At 41.6% G+C, this 17,098-nt stretch overlaps 1 protein-coding gene across 12 annotated transcripts in view; it reads right to left on the bottom strand.

The window, feature by feature from the left end:
- Window positions 1–17,098, bottom strand: part of dip2a (disco-interacting protein 2 homolog A) — an 85,518-nt gene that overhangs the window by 17,700 nt on the left and 50,720 nt on the right. For 7 of the 12 annotated variants that reach the window (XM_031299752.2, XM_031299759.2, XM_031299767.2 and 4 more), the window contains exons 3-11: window positions 15,180–15,299; window positions 14,972–15,091; window positions 10,661–10,930; window positions 8,329–8,466; window positions 7,113–7,154; window positions 4,724–4,843; window positions 3,446–3,643; window positions 3,114–3,205; window positions 2,509–2,619 (exon numbers count right to left, since the gene is read on the bottom strand). In XM_031299752.2, coding sequence (XP_031155612.1) covers window positions 2,509–2,619; window positions 3,114–3,205; window positions 3,446–3,643; window positions 4,724–4,843; window positions 7,113–7,154; window positions 8,329–8,466; window positions 10,661–10,930; window positions 14,972–15,091; window positions 15,180–15,299 — 1,211 coding nt within the window. The remainder of the gene's footprint in view (window positions 1–2,508; window positions 2,620–3,113; window positions 3,206–3,445; window positions 3,644–4,723; window positions 4,844–7,112; window positions 7,155–8,328; window positions 8,467–10,660; window positions 10,931–14,971; window positions 15,092–15,179; window positions 15,300–17,098) is intronic. The other 5 variants (XM_031299775.2, XM_031299782.2, XM_031299790.2 and 2 more) reach the window with 2 other exon arrangements.

Below are 17,098 nucleotides of genomic sequence, written 5' to 3'. Positions count from 1 at the left end.
CCAAGAAGCAAGATGTTCTTCGGTTCAAACAGATATTCTGGGATATTGGAATAAATAGTAACTAGAACTGCAAGCAGTTATGACGGGGCCCAAGCCACCCACGCCAGTCCCCCCCGACGCCCAGGGGAGCGTGCGAAAGTGGAACCCGAAGCTGGGCGGCGGGGAGGCAAACGTCGCGAAATATCGAGAGGCGCGAGCCGCGACGTCTGCGTTACGTCGCCGTTGGAAACGTAGCGGTCAACAGTTCACCTCCATGCTTATACGGACTACCTTTAAGAATTCTCTACAATAAACAAACTTCTTAACCCCCCTGACCGCAGGGTACAGCAGAGAGAAATGAGAGGGTGACCGAGAGGGTGGAGGGGGGATGCAGGTGTGGTGGTTGAAGGAGCAGGGGAGGTGGTCAAGTTGTTGCAAATGGCGTCATAGGCGCCGATTTATGTTTTCCTCCGTGGGTGCTTCGTGGGAAATTAAGCATCAATGCCACCGACATAACCAATCACACTATGACAGGTGCTCCACTTAGCACCAACTGCAATGTTTAATTGCACGGTATCGCCGCCTATGAATGGTAGATTTTGGATTGAAAAAGTGAGAGAAAAGAGTTGCATTTGTCCACTGTGAAGGTTGTAGAAACTTTGTCAGGTGGGTTAAGAAGTTTGTTTAATGTAAAAAACCAAAGGAGCACGCAGAAGTAAAAACCAAAACCTAACGGTAAGAGGCAAATATCAGTAAATATTGAGAAGTGTGAGCTGCAAGGTCTGTGGTACATTTCCATTGCAAATATCCCATTAACATTGAGTAAAAGTGCCAAAACTGGTCTACGTTGATTATAGCGCCCCCTAATGGCCGATCTTCACCAAATTTGGTAAAGAGCCTCAGAGCGGCATGCCGAACGAGCCCCACAAGGTTTGTGTTGATTGCATGTACTGTGGCAGAGATATTGCAATTGCAAATTCCCCATTCAAATGCATTGAGTTATTGGCCAACACAAATAAAGGTTGCTTATAGCGCCCCCTGAAGGCCGATCTTTGCCAAATTTGGTACAGAGCATCGTAGTGTGATGTTGAACAAAGATCTCAAGTTATTTGCTGATACCATTTAATTTGGCCGAGATATGATATGATATGTGTGTGGTAGCTAGCTAGGAAAATTTGTTTGGTCGTCAAATGCGCATACTTCAACGTAGCAAAATTCCTTGGGTAACTTTTGGTCACGTCCATCTGGAGATGCTACATACCAGTTTTCGTGCTGATCCGTCGCACGGCCTAGGACGAGATCGAAAAAGTTGGTTTTGCGCATTGTGCGATATTGCGAAAAAACATTTGGGCGGAAATGGGCGTGGCCTATATCATGTGATTCAGCTTGATTCAAGGAAGATGTGGATATAAGAATTTCTAATGTGCGATGTGTAATGTGGGAGTTAAAAGCAAAAAAACGTTATAGCGCCACCTAGTGGTCCACATGTGTAATTTCTGGTAGGTGTGGTCCATGACCCATTGTCTATCTACCCTATCAATTTAAAGTTGTTCACGTTAGCGTAAGTAGTAAATTTAGACTTGGGTCCCGTAGGCCACGCCCACTTTGACCCGTCAGTACCCCACTCAAGGGTTGGCCTCACGATTGGCCCTAGATGGTACCCAACAAATTTTGTAAAAATCGGATGAGCCGTTCATGAGATATAAACTTTTTGTACTTGTAGCGCCCCCTAGTGACCAATTCTCGTAAAACACATGAGCGACCTCCAGAGGGTCACGACAAACATGAGTCTAAAGTTTGGTGTTGATAGCATTTATTTTGGTTGAGATATGGCAAAGTTACTGTTTTCATAGTTAGCTACACAAATTTGTTTGTACGTAATATGCGCAATTTTTATCCTATCAAAATAAGTTCTATTAACTTTTTGTCAGGCTCATCTGGAAATGCTACCTGCCAAATTTCGTGCCGATCGGTCGCACGGTCTAGGAGGAGTTCGAAAAAGTAGGTTTTTGATAAATCACGATTTTTCACGCATAAAAGTTTAGGTGGAAATGGGCGTGGCCTATATCATGTGACTCAGTTGGATCCAGGGAACGCGGGGATGTATGGTTTTTGAATGTAAGGTGTACGGTGTCGGAGTTATAGGGCCAAATGCGTTTTTTCTGCTATAGCGCCACATAGTGGTGGAAGTGGGTCTATTTTTGCGCCTGAGGTCCTTGCGGAGTTTGGGACCATTACTGAAAATGCCAACCCCCCACCATGTACGGTTTAGGCTGTAGTCGGAGTTTTAGGCGGGGAAGAAAAATAAAAATAATGTATGATGATGATTAATCAATAGAAAAACAATAGGGTTCTACAGCCCTGCTGACTCGGGCTTGGACCCCTAAATATCTACATTTAAACAACTTTTAAGGGTATCATTTATAGGTCAAATGTCCAGCAGGGGTCACTCCTGCTCTTCATTGTCTATGTAGAATCACACACATTAAAAATATCCACACATTCCAAGGAGATTGTATTTGCCTTTACCTTTCTGGTAAGCGGCACTTCAATGGGCACAGGTACCAGCTCTGCCAGGAGACAGCCGTAGAAGGCCACCATGAACATCACTGGGTCGTTGTTGGGGAAAACAAGTGCAACCTACAGGTGTAGCACAGACACGATATGTTACGGTACGATGTTATGCAGTTCCTGCTTTAAGTTAAAGAATAGAAGGCAAGGTGAATGGTGTGTAGCAACTATCATGGACAAGATCTGAAACCAAACATTTGCTTCCTCCCTCAAGTAATGACGTGATATTATATTTGTAAAGACATAACACAAACATGAGAACTTATTGGTTAAACATTGAGCACTGAGATGCAGCCTTCTGTAAGGGAGCAATCAGAAATATCAATATTTCAAGTAGGCTGAGGGGATTATAATATGATCTCAGTTTAAGCTTCTTAGCTGGGTTATTTCAACCCATTTCATTTTCAACACTTGAAATTGTGTTCAATGTTCAGAGAAATGCAGTCTTGCACATGCTGAATATTGTATTAGGAGCCTCAGCCAAATGCCTGAAATGCAACAAGAACTGTTATATACAACTGACTGGACTGAATTGGACACTCTCATTTTATCTCATGACTTACTCTGTCTCCGGGCATGAGCAAAGGCTCATTTCTGGTGCTCAGCTTGTTAAGAAGAGTGTATGCCAGTTTCTGACTACGGGTCCATAGTTTACCTACAGAGGTGAAGATACAGTGTAAATACTTTACTTTTAACAACCCCAGACCCATAAATCAATATGCAAACACACAAAATAGCTTAAAATAACAGCAGTTTACAAAATAAGGTATCTAGAGACAGACGCAGGCACTTCCTTGTCCATTATTTGCACAGAGAAAACCCACAAAGAATGGATGACAGGAGTTGATATTGTTTTTCTAAATTCTGAACCAATCATTCACAGGTTGATACCTACCATAGGTGAGTGTGTAGACAGGCTTGCCAGCATTGTCGAGTGCCGTCAGACAGGGGCTCTTGGGCTGAGTGGCGCCCCATCGTTGTAAGGCTGCTGGCAAGGAGGGAGGCCAGTTGTTGACCACCCCAAGAGGCTCTCCTTCCAAGGGACTTGTGTGCTGGCCTTCTGGCTTTGGCTGGTTGGGATCTATCTGCTGGACTAAATGGGGAAAAGAATGGGGCATCAGTGTGTGTGGTTCAATGTATGTTTTTGGCTGTGAATTACAAAGAAATGGTAAATTTGTCAATTATACAACTCTTTTAAAGTATGGCAAGGTAATAATAGGAGTGTGGGGATTGAAAGACACTGACGATGGGAGTGATGGAAGAGGAAGAACTGGAGGATTAAATGTGAGCTGAGAAACAAAGAGAAACCTGTGCCTTTCAATAAGCCGCAGCTCCTTTTATCCTTGACTTTCCCTTCCTCCATACACACTACTCGCTCTTTGGGTTGACTTCCATCTCTCCATCACTATTCTCCCCTCACACTCTCCTGAACTCTCTGATTAGTGGAATTCAGAACTGCTTAGCTGAGCTGGCAAGACGTCCACCGCCAAATAAAACACCTTGATCAGGAACAGATAGTGTTAAGCCTGCTGCCATTTCAGCTCTGTGTGTTTTTTTGCTCGCACCAAGCAGACCATCGGGGCTTGCCATGCCACAGCTTCTGTGCCAGACTCAGGGAGGCTTTACAATGACCTGCTGATGTATTACTATTCCTCCTGCGTATTCATTTTCACAGTGTTTATTCAGCCTGGCAGAGTACCACCCAAAACCCATGATGGGCTGGTTAAAATGGAGGAAATGGTTGGACAGGGCTGGTCCACTGGTGTGTGTGTTTGTGTGTGTGTGTGTATTCCCTAACCACTCCCTTAGCACACCTGGTGGTCTCAGCTCCACCAAAAGATAACAACCCGTGATCTAAAAGCGTACATTGACTGTTTATTTGTGAGACGTAGTGAGGTCAATATACATTTTTATCTCGGCTGCAATAATAATTAAATTAAATAACCAATACTGAAGCTGAAAACTCCACTGAAAGCTACAAATAAATTAGACAACATATTGAAGGGGATGTGGCTGTCACACTCAAAGGAGCAGGAGTGGTTATATCAAATACATCCTTTAACTGCTGAAGTGTCGGATCGGTATGCTGATCACACCACAGAAAGACGGATGCTTTTTTTTCATGATTTATTGATTTAATAGAAGCAATGTAATTACTTTCAGGCCATCTTACCATCCAAAAGCTCCTCAAAGTCATCCACAAAGAACTCTCGTAATGGCGGTCGCTTTGGTCTCTTCAGAGTGTTGAGCAGCTGCTGGATTTTGGAGGAGACGCGACTGTTGACTGGTACACCTTCACAATGAGATTGGAGGGGATGAAAAGAAAAGGGTATATGTAGATAAAAAAAGACATATGTAAACAAATTGATTGAAAGATGGATGAAATAAAGGAATGGATGAGAGGAGGAGAGATAAGAAAAGAGAAAAGGTCAGTGTGGTGCTCTAATGCGATAGAGGATAACCAGCTCACATTGTAGCAGGACAACAAAACAGTGAACCTCGAGCTCACAGGAGAGGTTGAAGGTTACAGTCTTTCAGTCCAGATACTGTAGAATCACCGACAAACCTCACAGGCTATAAATCAGAAAATGAGGAGCCTCCTCGCCTGCTGCCTAGCAACAAAGATGGCCTCCCTACAGTAAGGAATTCATGAGGTGTCTCAAAATGTGTGTTAAAAGTGTGTTTAACATACGCTCGGCAAAACTGATAATTGTGGGAGGCTAAAACCAACCATACGCCCAGCAAAGCCAAAATATATACAAGTCATCTAATGTGTATGTTAAAATTGCTGAACCAGAAGATGAAAGCAATACTTAAAGCAGGACAAGAGAGAAATAACATACTCAAAATGAGAGAAGAGGGGAGGTGTCCAGTTAGATTTCCCTCACATTTGAGACATGGATGTGCAGACTATAATCATCATCGGACATCATTTCCCCCATATGAATTCGTACTTAGTTTGGGAGGAGTGGTCTGTGGCAGACATTCCAGACAGCCACAGGAGACGAAGGCCACAGCTGCACCCAGCTTGCCTGATCTATCTTACTATAATAAGCCTGCCTCAGACAGACTCTGCCTCCCTAATGTAGGGACAGATGCACTGGGAGTTGACGTGTAGGGGTCAGCTCTTCACCTGATGGGCCAATTAGAAAACCCCAGACACATAAGAAAACATCTTAGGGCCCTGAACCCCACGCACTCAAGCGTCGTCTTTATATCACAGCCAACCAGGACCCACCTGTGATGATGACTATAGTTACCATTTTCATGATTTCGTAATTTCATAATGTATCCACCCACAGCATTACATTTATGGAGCAAACACTGGCTGTTGTTTTATTTTGGGGGGAAATAGCACACCAGGTGTTTGCAGTTATATGTATATAAAATAAACAGAATTGTATTTACCAACAAGCTAAGACCATAACAAAGATGAAGACAATGAGCAAGGCTGGCTATCCTACATTTTTCTTATTGTTAATGAATCCCATGGAAAGACCAAAACCAACAATGTGTTAGTTCTGTGTTAGTCCGGCTCCAAATATTTTTGACTTCCTTACCCTGTCTGTGGCTCTAAGCCCCAAGCTCCTTTGTTCCTACTAAAGCCAAAAAAACTATCCAAAACGGTTTACAATACATAGTTTAATTTTAAGTAAGTAATTTCCTGAAGCAGCTGGGCACTGTAGTTTTTAATCAAACACTACTCAAAACAGAGGACCATTTGTTGTGGACTTTTTTTTAGCCACGGATCAATAAACATTTGGTGCTCTTGTGTGTTTGTACGATGAATTGACTCAAAATAAACTACGGTGCAAATTTTTATCATAATTGTTGTATTTTTGTACAACTAATTGAAGTCTATGGCACAGAGGAATAAGCTATATCAGACTTTGGATACACAGACAATACTTCTTAATAGGATTAATTGTCGGTTTTGGCTTTTTCATGATATTTGTTGAGAAAAATGCATGACAGTATGCATGCTCCATCAACACATACAGCGTCACTATCCGAGTCCAGATGGAACCAAAGTTACTGTGTGGCCTGTTTTCTACACCCAACTATGTGTTGTTATTAAAATGGCAACAGTGCTAGACAGCTGCCATCAAAGAACCCACTGTGTGGCTACAGGCTAACAGGCTTGTGTCACAGAGTGTAGTGAGAAACATAGACTGACAAGTCCTAGTGTCTCTGTGTGAGCGCAGAAACCAGTATGTCAACATGCTAATTATTCACAACCTCAAATGAATTGTTACACCTGTCATGGAAAAGGCCTTTTCAAACATTGTGCTTTAACATAATCAGTTTGAAGAGCATATAGGTAAGACATTTGTGTTAAAGCCTTTGGCAACACACTCAGCTATACAAACACACACACACACACACACACACAGGAATCAAATTCACTGTAGCTTTGCATATACTTTTGGAAAATACAGTTTGGACAAGTGCTCGACCTGACAGTGGAGGCAAAGGCAGCAACACACACAAACACAAATGCTCACGCAGCAGAGTGCACACATAAAAGACTGCCATAGAGTTGGAAGAACAGTTATAAATACCATCCATTAAACTGAGGGATCCTTCACTTCTCCACTCACAGCCTGGAGGAGAGACACATCAGGATGTCAATGAAACACTCCTGCTAACTTTTTCCGTGTGAAATGTGAACGTGTTAATGTGATAGAGAAATCTACCAGCAGCCAAACGTAGGTGAGAGTAGGCTTATAAAGCACTAAGACACAGACTGTTGTTGTGGTACCATAACAACAAAGATAGGATTTCTTGCTATTTAAGCTATTTTTGTCATTTTTTAATGACTTGTGTGCAAAAACTTGCATAGGCAGCGTGGGTTTGAAACATCTTGAACACTAAACAGCGAAACAGAAGGGACAAAAATGACACTGTTTACATCTTTTTAAAACTCCTTCCCTTTTATGTGTCAGCAAGGTGGGCTGATTTAGCATTTATTTGCAGTGAAAACCCAGACAACGCACACATTCCTAATGACAGATGATGGATGGCAGGAAGGTAATAGCTCTGCTGAAGCAGTGTTCCAGTTTTCTGGCTGCTAGCTTATTAAATACATTGGACATTGATTTAAAGGAGCATTTCAGCTCTGATGTTGAATAATTGAAGATGGAAGGGTGACAGGGCACATTGGTGGTGCTTTTAGGGACTGCTCATCTATGGCATCTATGATTGTCATCTCTGGCAACTCTCTGAAGACAATAAAACTTGGTGTGTACACTGTGAAAACAGATATCTTAATGCATGAAACAAGTTCACTTAATACCAGAAAAAAACCCAGTTCATTTAATTTGTATTTTATGCATCGTAATGACACATCCTCTTGGTTTGATTTTACTGGTTTTGGTGGCTGTTATATTTATGCACTGATTCACTAACAACATGACAAGAACTGAATCACCTCTGGTTTAAAACTCTGACTCAAAGAAGAATTTTCTTTGCCTTTTTAGTACGCAAGTGAATCAATTCCTGTATAAATCATTATAAAATAATGTGCTTTTATTAGTATCAACGACATATCAAGCGTCAAGGAAGAAACATAGTGTTTTTTGGGGGGTTGGAGAGCTGCAGTGTTACTATGGCAACACAAGAGGGTCAGTCAGCAGCTTGTGCCAGTCTGAAGGCAGACTGAAAAGACAGAGGGATAGTCAGCAGGGGAGAAAGGGAGGTTACTCTGTGTGTGTGTGTGTGTGTGTGTGTGTGTGTGTGTGTGTGTGTGTGTGTGTGTGTGTGTGTAAAAAAACTCACCATCTGCAGTCTCCATGACGCTGGTGTGATGAATGTAGCCCCGGGAAACGCCTCGCACCGAGGCCACCTGGGGCCGCTCCGCATGAAGCGAGGAGCGTTCCGACAGCCCCGTCACATCGGGGGGCGCTGAGTGGTTATCTGTGATGAGTGGGGCGTCGGGGGTTAAAAGGTCAAACGCCAGGCCTACTTTGGGCTATCGTTACTAAATGAAAATCAACTTCACGAGCAAACAAACTGATCTGATATTTTGATAATCGATTAATCGGTTTGAGTCATTTTTTTATAAAAGAAAAGCTTCCAGCTTCTAATATGTAAATATTTTCTAGTTTATTTATTCCTCTATGACAGTAAACTGAATAACTTTGAGTTGTGGACAAAACAAGACATTTGAGTTTGTCATCTTGGGCTTTGAAAAACATTTTTCACAATTTTCCTGACATTTTATAACCAAACAATTAATCGAGAAAATAATCGACAGATTAATCCACAACAAAACTAATAGTTAGTTTCTGCTCTAATTGAGAGGCTAAAAGCCTTTTTGTCATTTGCAAGTGAAGAGTGTTCAACTGCAGAATAGTGTGTTTTAGGATTTCACGTTTTACCTGCATTTTTAACTATCTGCCATGATAATGAATGAATGATTTCTATTCAGCAGATACATTCCCCTCAGTGAGTAACACTGCATTATATTAAGATGTGTTTCTGATATTCATCCCCCTCCTGTTTGTAAATGGGGTGGGCAAAACATTAGAAACACCTCTCAATATAATGTTCACCACCACTGCAAACTACAACCTCAATAATAAACATGTAGTTTAAACAACACCTCTCTGACAGTGTCAATCAAAAGTGAACATCATTATCTTTGTAAAGGTAGAATTTATGGCTGGGTTGTTGTATTGGATTGCATTAGATTTAACAGGTGTACTTGATAAAGTAAGAGGGAGTATAGGTGCTTTGGTATGGTGTGATGGGAACTGCGTTTAAATTGTAAACCTAATAACACTAAAGTGCTATGGTAACACAGTGTTGATGGAACCAAAACAAACTTCTGTTGCCTAAATTATGGTTATAGAAAACTGAGGGCTGATGTTCCCCTCTAAAGAACCTAATAACTTATACATGTACTGTATTAACTTAATATAACATGTGCTAAGAACAAATGTGTTTTTTCAAAACGTGTGATAGCATAGCCTACTAGTCATTTGTCTTTTGGTGAAGTGAATGACAGACAGAACCAGAGTTTGAGGGGTCAAGGAACGAGTAAGGAAGGATAATATAAGACATTTATTTACAACTCCATTCAGCACCAGTCACTGCTGCTATTTTATGACAGCAACCTTGAGGGGAGACAGGCTGGACAGACATCCGACAGCACCATCCTAATAGGATATCGTTCTACCAGCAGACACACACACACACACACACACACAGACGAGCAAGACACCATCTCACTTTGCTGCTGCGTGAGAGACGAATAGAGATGAATCCACTGAATCCCATTGACTAGCTTGTGACACTCAAATGGCAACGTGGAACAAGTAACTTTGGCGGGGAAGTGGCCGTGAGCCCTTTTACATGACTGAATGACAGGGAGATGGCACACGGAGACGACTAGTTAGAGAGACGTGAATTCAAACTTTGTTGCTGGTTTCCTTTGTCTTGCCTCATCAAGTGCTTTTGTGTATCTGGAGGGAGATAAGGCTTTGGCAGTAGCAGATGTATAAGACACCGCTGTCTGCTATTGAGCTACAGTTATAGAAAAACTGTGGAATGGACAAAGTAAAATAGTCTGTTTTGACAAGACTGTGATTTATGTTTATATTTAGATGAAGCTTGTTAAAGGACTGTATGTGAATGAAGGCAATACAACTTTTTTATGTAAAGGTTTTTTTGGGGGGCATTTTAGGCCTTTATTTGACGGGACAGCTGATGACTGGAAAGGGGAGAGAGACGGGGATGACATGCAGCAAAGGGCCACGGGTCGGACTTGAACCCGGGACGCTGCGGTAAAGACTGAGCCTTAGTGCATGGGGGCGCATGCTCAACCAGGTGAGCTAGCAATGCACCCCAAAGGCATACAAATTTAAATAAGGATTCTTCCACGTGCACACTTGAACAGTGAGAACACTAAGAATAAAACAATTTAAAACACCTAATACTGTTTCCTTGCTTGGCATGAAAACGTTATATTATTCTAGTTCTCCAATACCTTCCTAGTTCAGCTAACTCACGGGATGAGGGCGCTGCATCAATTAAAAGGGAACAAGAACATACAGATCGACCAGCCGTAATGTGATGCCAAATGAGTGAGACTGCGTGTGTCACTGACCTAGCTGGGTGTGTGCCATAAGGTCGGCCAGTGCGGTAGCTGCGGCGTTGGCGTTGAGGGCTGCGTGGGCAGTGGTGTTGGTGGTGGTGACAGATCTCCCTCCCGGGTGGGATGAGGTGGATGACGCGGAGGATGAGGTGGACGAACCCTGGATGACACGGTTAAACCAGTGCTCAACGGCTAGGTGGCCGTGGCCCTGGTAGGGCGTGGAGGTGGCCAGACGTCCCTGCCGGCGCAGCGAGCCCTCGTCTTCCGACGCTGAGGAGGTGTCTGTTTGACAGGTCAAGACAGGGCAGCGTCACAACAGTGGGCAAAGACATGGGACGGAGGAGTTAGATGATATGCTGATATTATATAGATGATTTCAATGGAGATGAAAGTTATTAAACTGAGGGATGCTTGTTGTTAAATGTCTTATTGGTTCACTGGTATGAATTTGATATTTGATTGCCTATAAAAGTAGCCATACAAACACAAAGTATAACGTTGCCCACTGAACCTATATGTGTACTATATGAATGATAAAGTATGACTTTGACAACATATAATATAGAAAAGTAAAGTACTGTACACAAGGGGTTGTAGTGAGGTGCTGATCACTGGAAGCAGACTTGAAAGTAGGAAAAAAGTGTCAAACAATCAGGCCTTCTCCAAGGCTTGAGGGCCGAAACGTCATCTGAGTTAAAGAGAAATGTGTTTGAAGCCAGAGTGTACTTCAATATTTTTCCTATTTTCAAGACTTCGACAACAGACAGACCAGAGTTTTTCATATTTGTAAATGACAAGAATGTCAAAAAGAAGAGTTTGTGTTTTTACACACTGAAAGTAGACTTGAATTAACTTAATCAAAAGGAATACAACTAACAAAGGCAGGTTTTTGAGAGACATATTTATGGTACAAACTATACAAAGTCATATTTTTACAATAGCTATAACTAAGCAGTTATAAGAACTTATAAATTGTATGTATGTTGAATTACAGTCCTCAAAAATATGGACGTTAAAAAAATAAAGTGACAAAAAAATGTGATGTGTTTTTGTGTCGGGGCATTTACATATCACCTAACTAATATTGATACTGCTGAAGCTGCTTGAATATGTTACCTCAAAAAAATTCATACACAAACTGAAATAGCCTGACCAAATGTCCTATAAAATGTCAGTATAAGACTTTGCTAAGTGTAGTTTACGGTTGAGTTATTATGCCTTGGACTCAAACAGAGTCACTGATGATTTTACTGTCTCTCCCTCGAGGCAGCTGTGAGCAGTTGGTCTCAGCAAAAATAGCCCAAACAAGAACAACTTTCAAAGCAAGGCAAGGATCATTCAAAATGAACCCATTTCACTTCGTCTGCCAAGCTCCCAGAAACGTCTGTTCTTTCGACAGGATCACTGAAGTACACATACACAAGATGAGGCCAGTCTGGGATTTGTATGCTGCAATGAAAAGGCTATACGGGCTTAGACATCACCCACTTGAGAAAATGAACGGTTTTCAAAATCACCAAGAAAGATCACACTTCCCCACATTCATCATTAATGAAGAACACAGCAACAACCCAAAGTACAAAACTCATTCACACTCAAAATATTAAACTAAAGGCACCGAACATACAAAACAAAGCCTAAAGAGTGATTTATGCTTCTGTGTTAAATCTACGCCGTGGCTACGTACTTAGGTACGCGGAGAAACGGACCCTACGCCGGACCCTACGCCGTAGCCTGACGTGCACCTCTCGAAAAATGTAACTACACGTTGCGGCGACGCATGTTGCTTGGCCGTGGCTTGGTAGCATTGCATTTCCCCCGACTCATTTCCTGGTTCTCCTTCTCCATAAACAACATGCAATCAAGGAGAGTGTTACCTTTTCCCACCATGGTCAGTCTCACTATGACTCTAGAGTCGGTACTCGCTCCAAAGCTAATCACAGTCACTCTTACACTCGCTCTACCACACACACACACACACACATGCCAGCCCTGCTATTCTCTTAAAGAGATCAACGCACTCACCAACGCACAAGTATAAACTTCAGGCCACTTCCATAGGCTACGGCGAAAGCTCTGCGTGGAGCCTCCATAAATCACGCTTTAATGTTATAAAAAAAAAAGTCCACTGAGAGGATGAGAGGGAGACATTTAGAAAACAGAGATGAAACATGTGTGTTTGATCAGCACATGCGTGATGATGTTCTCTAAACTAATAAGCCTTTATGCCATTCATCTGCTTCCTTATCACTCACAGAATGTATTAACAAGTCCATCAATTGAGAAACTGTTAAAATCATGGTTACCTTCCTCAGACTTTCTCATGGCCTTGTAGAGGCTGCCAGAGGAAGACTGGAGGAGGTTTGATTATAACAAGCTAGAATTTAATGTATCTACAACCAGCAGACTTATGGGGGTTATCTCGCATTTAGGATTCTGTTTGTTATTCCTTTGCCTCTCTCCAATCTCTCTCCTAATCTCTCTCAAGTAACCTTGAGACAGTTGCAGATAGGGAGATAGAAAGAGGGGGTTAGAGGACAAATGTAAAGTAGAAATAGAGAGGTGGAAAAAATGGGAAGGAAACTGAAAAAGACGTTTAGTCACAGATAAACAGACAAAAACATGATCAGATAGCAAAGAGTGAGTCAGATAAAGACAGGCAGTGATGGAGGATTTGGAGGTAGGGAGGGATATAAAAGAGAAAAAAACATAAGCAGGGACTGATCTCAGTTGTTCCTGTGCACTAATGAAATACTGTGTTCAAGCGAACAAAGTCAGGTATATTAATAAAGCTATAGCCCAGCAGTTAAATGCTTGAGGTTGTTTTTCCTGACTTGTTTCTATAGAAAATAAATTCTATCCCATTGGCTGAGGCAACATCGTAATGGTTGGTGCCTGAAAGTGACAATCACTATACTGACAATGTACAAATGGCATCCTACATATTGGAGCCTCTAGGTTCCATCTATGCTTCATATATGTAGTTAGTATAAATGGAAAATCACTTTTACTGATTACATTTTAAGTTAAAATGCTAATGTCAGCATGCTAACATGCTTACAATGACAATGTTAACATGCTGATGTTTAGCACTTACATAATTCTTACCATGGTCATGGTAACATTAGCTAATTCGCACTAAACACAGCTGAGGCTGATGGGAATGCCATTCGTGTTGCAGGTATTTGGTTCTAAACCAAATAGCTGGACAAATAGAAAGTTTGACCTGACAATGACAGTAGCTGAAAAGTCAGGGGATCACAAAAGTGATCATAATTCATGAGAGGGACATGCATGTCTGAACCAAATTTAATGGCAATCCATCCAATAATTGTTGAGATATTTCAGTCAAGAGTACAAATTGGGTGGTGCTAAAGGAGGAGTCAGGAGATCACCAAATACAGTAGGCGTCACTCCACTAAATCCACCACCTTAGTGCCTTTATGGCTCATGATAAACTTTTGCTAATGCAATCTCATGAAGTATACCATCTAAAATCAAATCTCAGATGAAATGTTTAAATAAATAACACAACATAACCATGCCACTGTGTGCACTGCACACCAACACCAGTAGATCACTCAGAGTGAAACAACCATGAAGAGGCCCCCCTCCTTCTCCTGTTCAAACCCCAATGTCTGAGCTCTTAATCCGTTTACTCGCTCCACCGCTGTGTCCTCTCTCTTTACCCAAGACATGAGGCTCTAAGGCCCCCCACCAATTAACTCTTAGACACCAATGATAAAGCCACTGCAGTGTTTGAGAGACTGGCAAGTTTTTTGTCATTAAATCTTGCACAGATATCTTACCGACTAATTATAGATTGAAGAATACATACATTCTTTTGGGAATCTTTGGGCAAAACTAACAATACAAAAAGGGCTTTTTGGGCCTTGAAAATCAGACCAGAAAAAAAGCTGCAGAATGACGTAAAATGACATTGAAATGAACTGGCCCACACAATACAAATTGTTATAAAAGCAGACGATAGGTCGACATTTTGAGATTATGTTAAAAATCTGATTATGCATCTATTACGCAACTCATGTGGGAAGGTCTGCCAGGGAACAGAACAATGACAACTGAGCCCTTTATAGTCACAAAGAATGGACATATTCATCAAACTGCATATTTCTTTCCAGTAGCAAATGCTTGGAAACATCATCTTCCACCACTGGACACAACAGAGTGTCAGCATCCTACACTCCAATGCTCATGGGAGCAAATGTAAACAACCCAGTGTGAGCATAAACCTAGGCTGTGTGCGCACAGGATAAACCCTGCCCCTGGCGAACAGTGGGTTTACAAGAACAGAGGTCTCACCTGGCGGGGTGCATGCCTCAACAGAAGATTGAACTAACACAGATCGTCTCTTGGAGGGCATTGGCATCTTCCTTTCCTTGTACTTTGCCAAAGCTGCTTGGACGGCTTCTGTGTGCAAATCTAAGAGAACACATCAACACAGTTAAGCTACAGCATAAAAAAAGCAGTAGGCATTTAAAACTCTCAGGCAGTATGGAGACATGATTACCAGATCTGAAGCGTTCATCCCGGGTGTTGGCCGCCCGGGACTTGTTGTGTTTGGAACCTGGAAGAACAGCTTGGGAAGAGGCCTGGATTCTGTTGTCAATTTGCAGTGAAGGATCTACACCTGTAGGGAAACATGTCCAAAGCAAGGAGAGGAGAATTCACAACAGGACAGAAACAAAAGCCATAACTTCCTCTAATGCTCAAAAGCAGAAATATCACTTTTAGAAATATGTGCATATACACTCTTTGCAGAATGTGCCTTGGACATAGAGCAACACTTCTGAATATTGCTGGACTAGATCAAGTATCCACAAGCTTAATGGTAATCCCTACTTAGGCTGCTTTCTTCTAATACAGTAGCTTGGAGTTGAGAAACTCTTCCCTTAAATTAATCCAGCCTCTCTCGCAGCTTTCCAGCTGCCTTCCAGCTTTCCAAGGGAAGCAAATGCAAATTACACAGACATAATAGAAAGGAGGTGATTAAGCACCATGAATGTCAAACAGACAACATCTTCTAACTAGAGCGTTCTAAAATTACCAAACACTCAAAATCTCTGTGCTCTGCGTGACGCAGGCAGTGATTCATCCTTTTGCTTATGCAATTCTCATTTGAGCCTCATTAAGTAACTAGTGGTTAACATCAGAGCGGAAACCCAAGACTACTACTGCCTGAAGGAAGGTCGCAGCTCAAGCTTTGTCTTCTACCATTGGCTTCAATTCTGCTCATGCTCTCATACTGATGTATGAAGTATGTAGGATGTACATACTTCAAATACATCAAAGAATGTAAAATATGACTAAATGAGTTGAATCTTATTTTACTGTACATCACAAGTTTGATCCAGATGAACTTCCTAATATGTAATATGAACACACTAATTAAAGGAATCTCATCTCCCACAACTTGCTTGTATTTCCATGTTGAGTAATGAAAGGCCTTAGCAGTTATTTTAGGTAGAGCTGAGGGACAACTTCACACACAATGGAACAGGAAGCCGTCAAAGGAACCGCATCTGTACTATAACTCAAAAATACATCCAACAGCTGTAAAAGGTAAATTTCCCAGACAGTGGGACAATAAAGTTGAAAAGGTTGCTTGATAAACAATACCAACTAGTGCCATGTTTCCACAGCCTCCTGCCAGTTTCCGCCTGTACTTTGATTTATTCTGTGTCTAGTTTCTGATACCTAAACAATGAATGTTTTATACTTACATATATACATCAAAGCAGCAGCACAATAAATAACTAAATACATGCCACTGTTGTGTAAGTAAAGTAATCAAGCCCCTGTGGAGGTGAAAAACACTAACTTGAAACAGCATAAGCTCAGGTTCACGCTGCAGAGGTGGTATATAGGGAACACAGCCTGTCTTTTATTCCATTTCTTCCAATGAAACTGGCTGCTAAAATATGCAGTGACAGAGACATTAACCCCTGCAATTTATCATATGCAAACTTACTGTAGCCAACTGAGGTTATTGGAACTCTCAACCAAGCCAGTGGTACCACTAGCACAAAACCCACCTCTGCAGACCTCTTGATATTTTTGCTGTTGTTGTTTGATGCATACTACCTTTGGAGGCTTCCTTCCCCAAGGGAAGTGTTTTGAATGACTACAAAATCATTTTAAAAAAGCAGTTACATTTTAACACATTCAATCTGATGACACAGTATGAGGTACTTATCATTAACATCTTACCAGTCCAGCTATATTAATGCACTTTAGTCAAAGCTGCCTAAAAGCAACTGACAGTTTTGTTTAAAAATAATAAAAACGATAAAGGGCAGAATTCTTGTAGAAGAGTTTCTATATTATAGCTGACTGAGTGGCCCAAAATGAATAGAGACTTAGTTAAACTAATTGATTATGTTGAATGAATGAAAACACATAACATCCTTTGTGGAAGCCAAATGTGAG

This window comes from Sander lucioperca, chromosome 8 (genome assembly GCF_008315115.2).
Source record: "Sander lucioperca isolate FBNREF2018 chromosome 8, SLUC_FBN_1.2, whole genome shotgun sequence".
NCBI lineage: Eukaryota > Metazoa > Chordata > Actinopteri > Perciformes > Percidae > Sander > Sander lucioperca.
The sequence above is the reverse complement of the archived record's forward strand: the minus strand, read 5'-3'. Positions and strand labels throughout refer to the sequence as shown.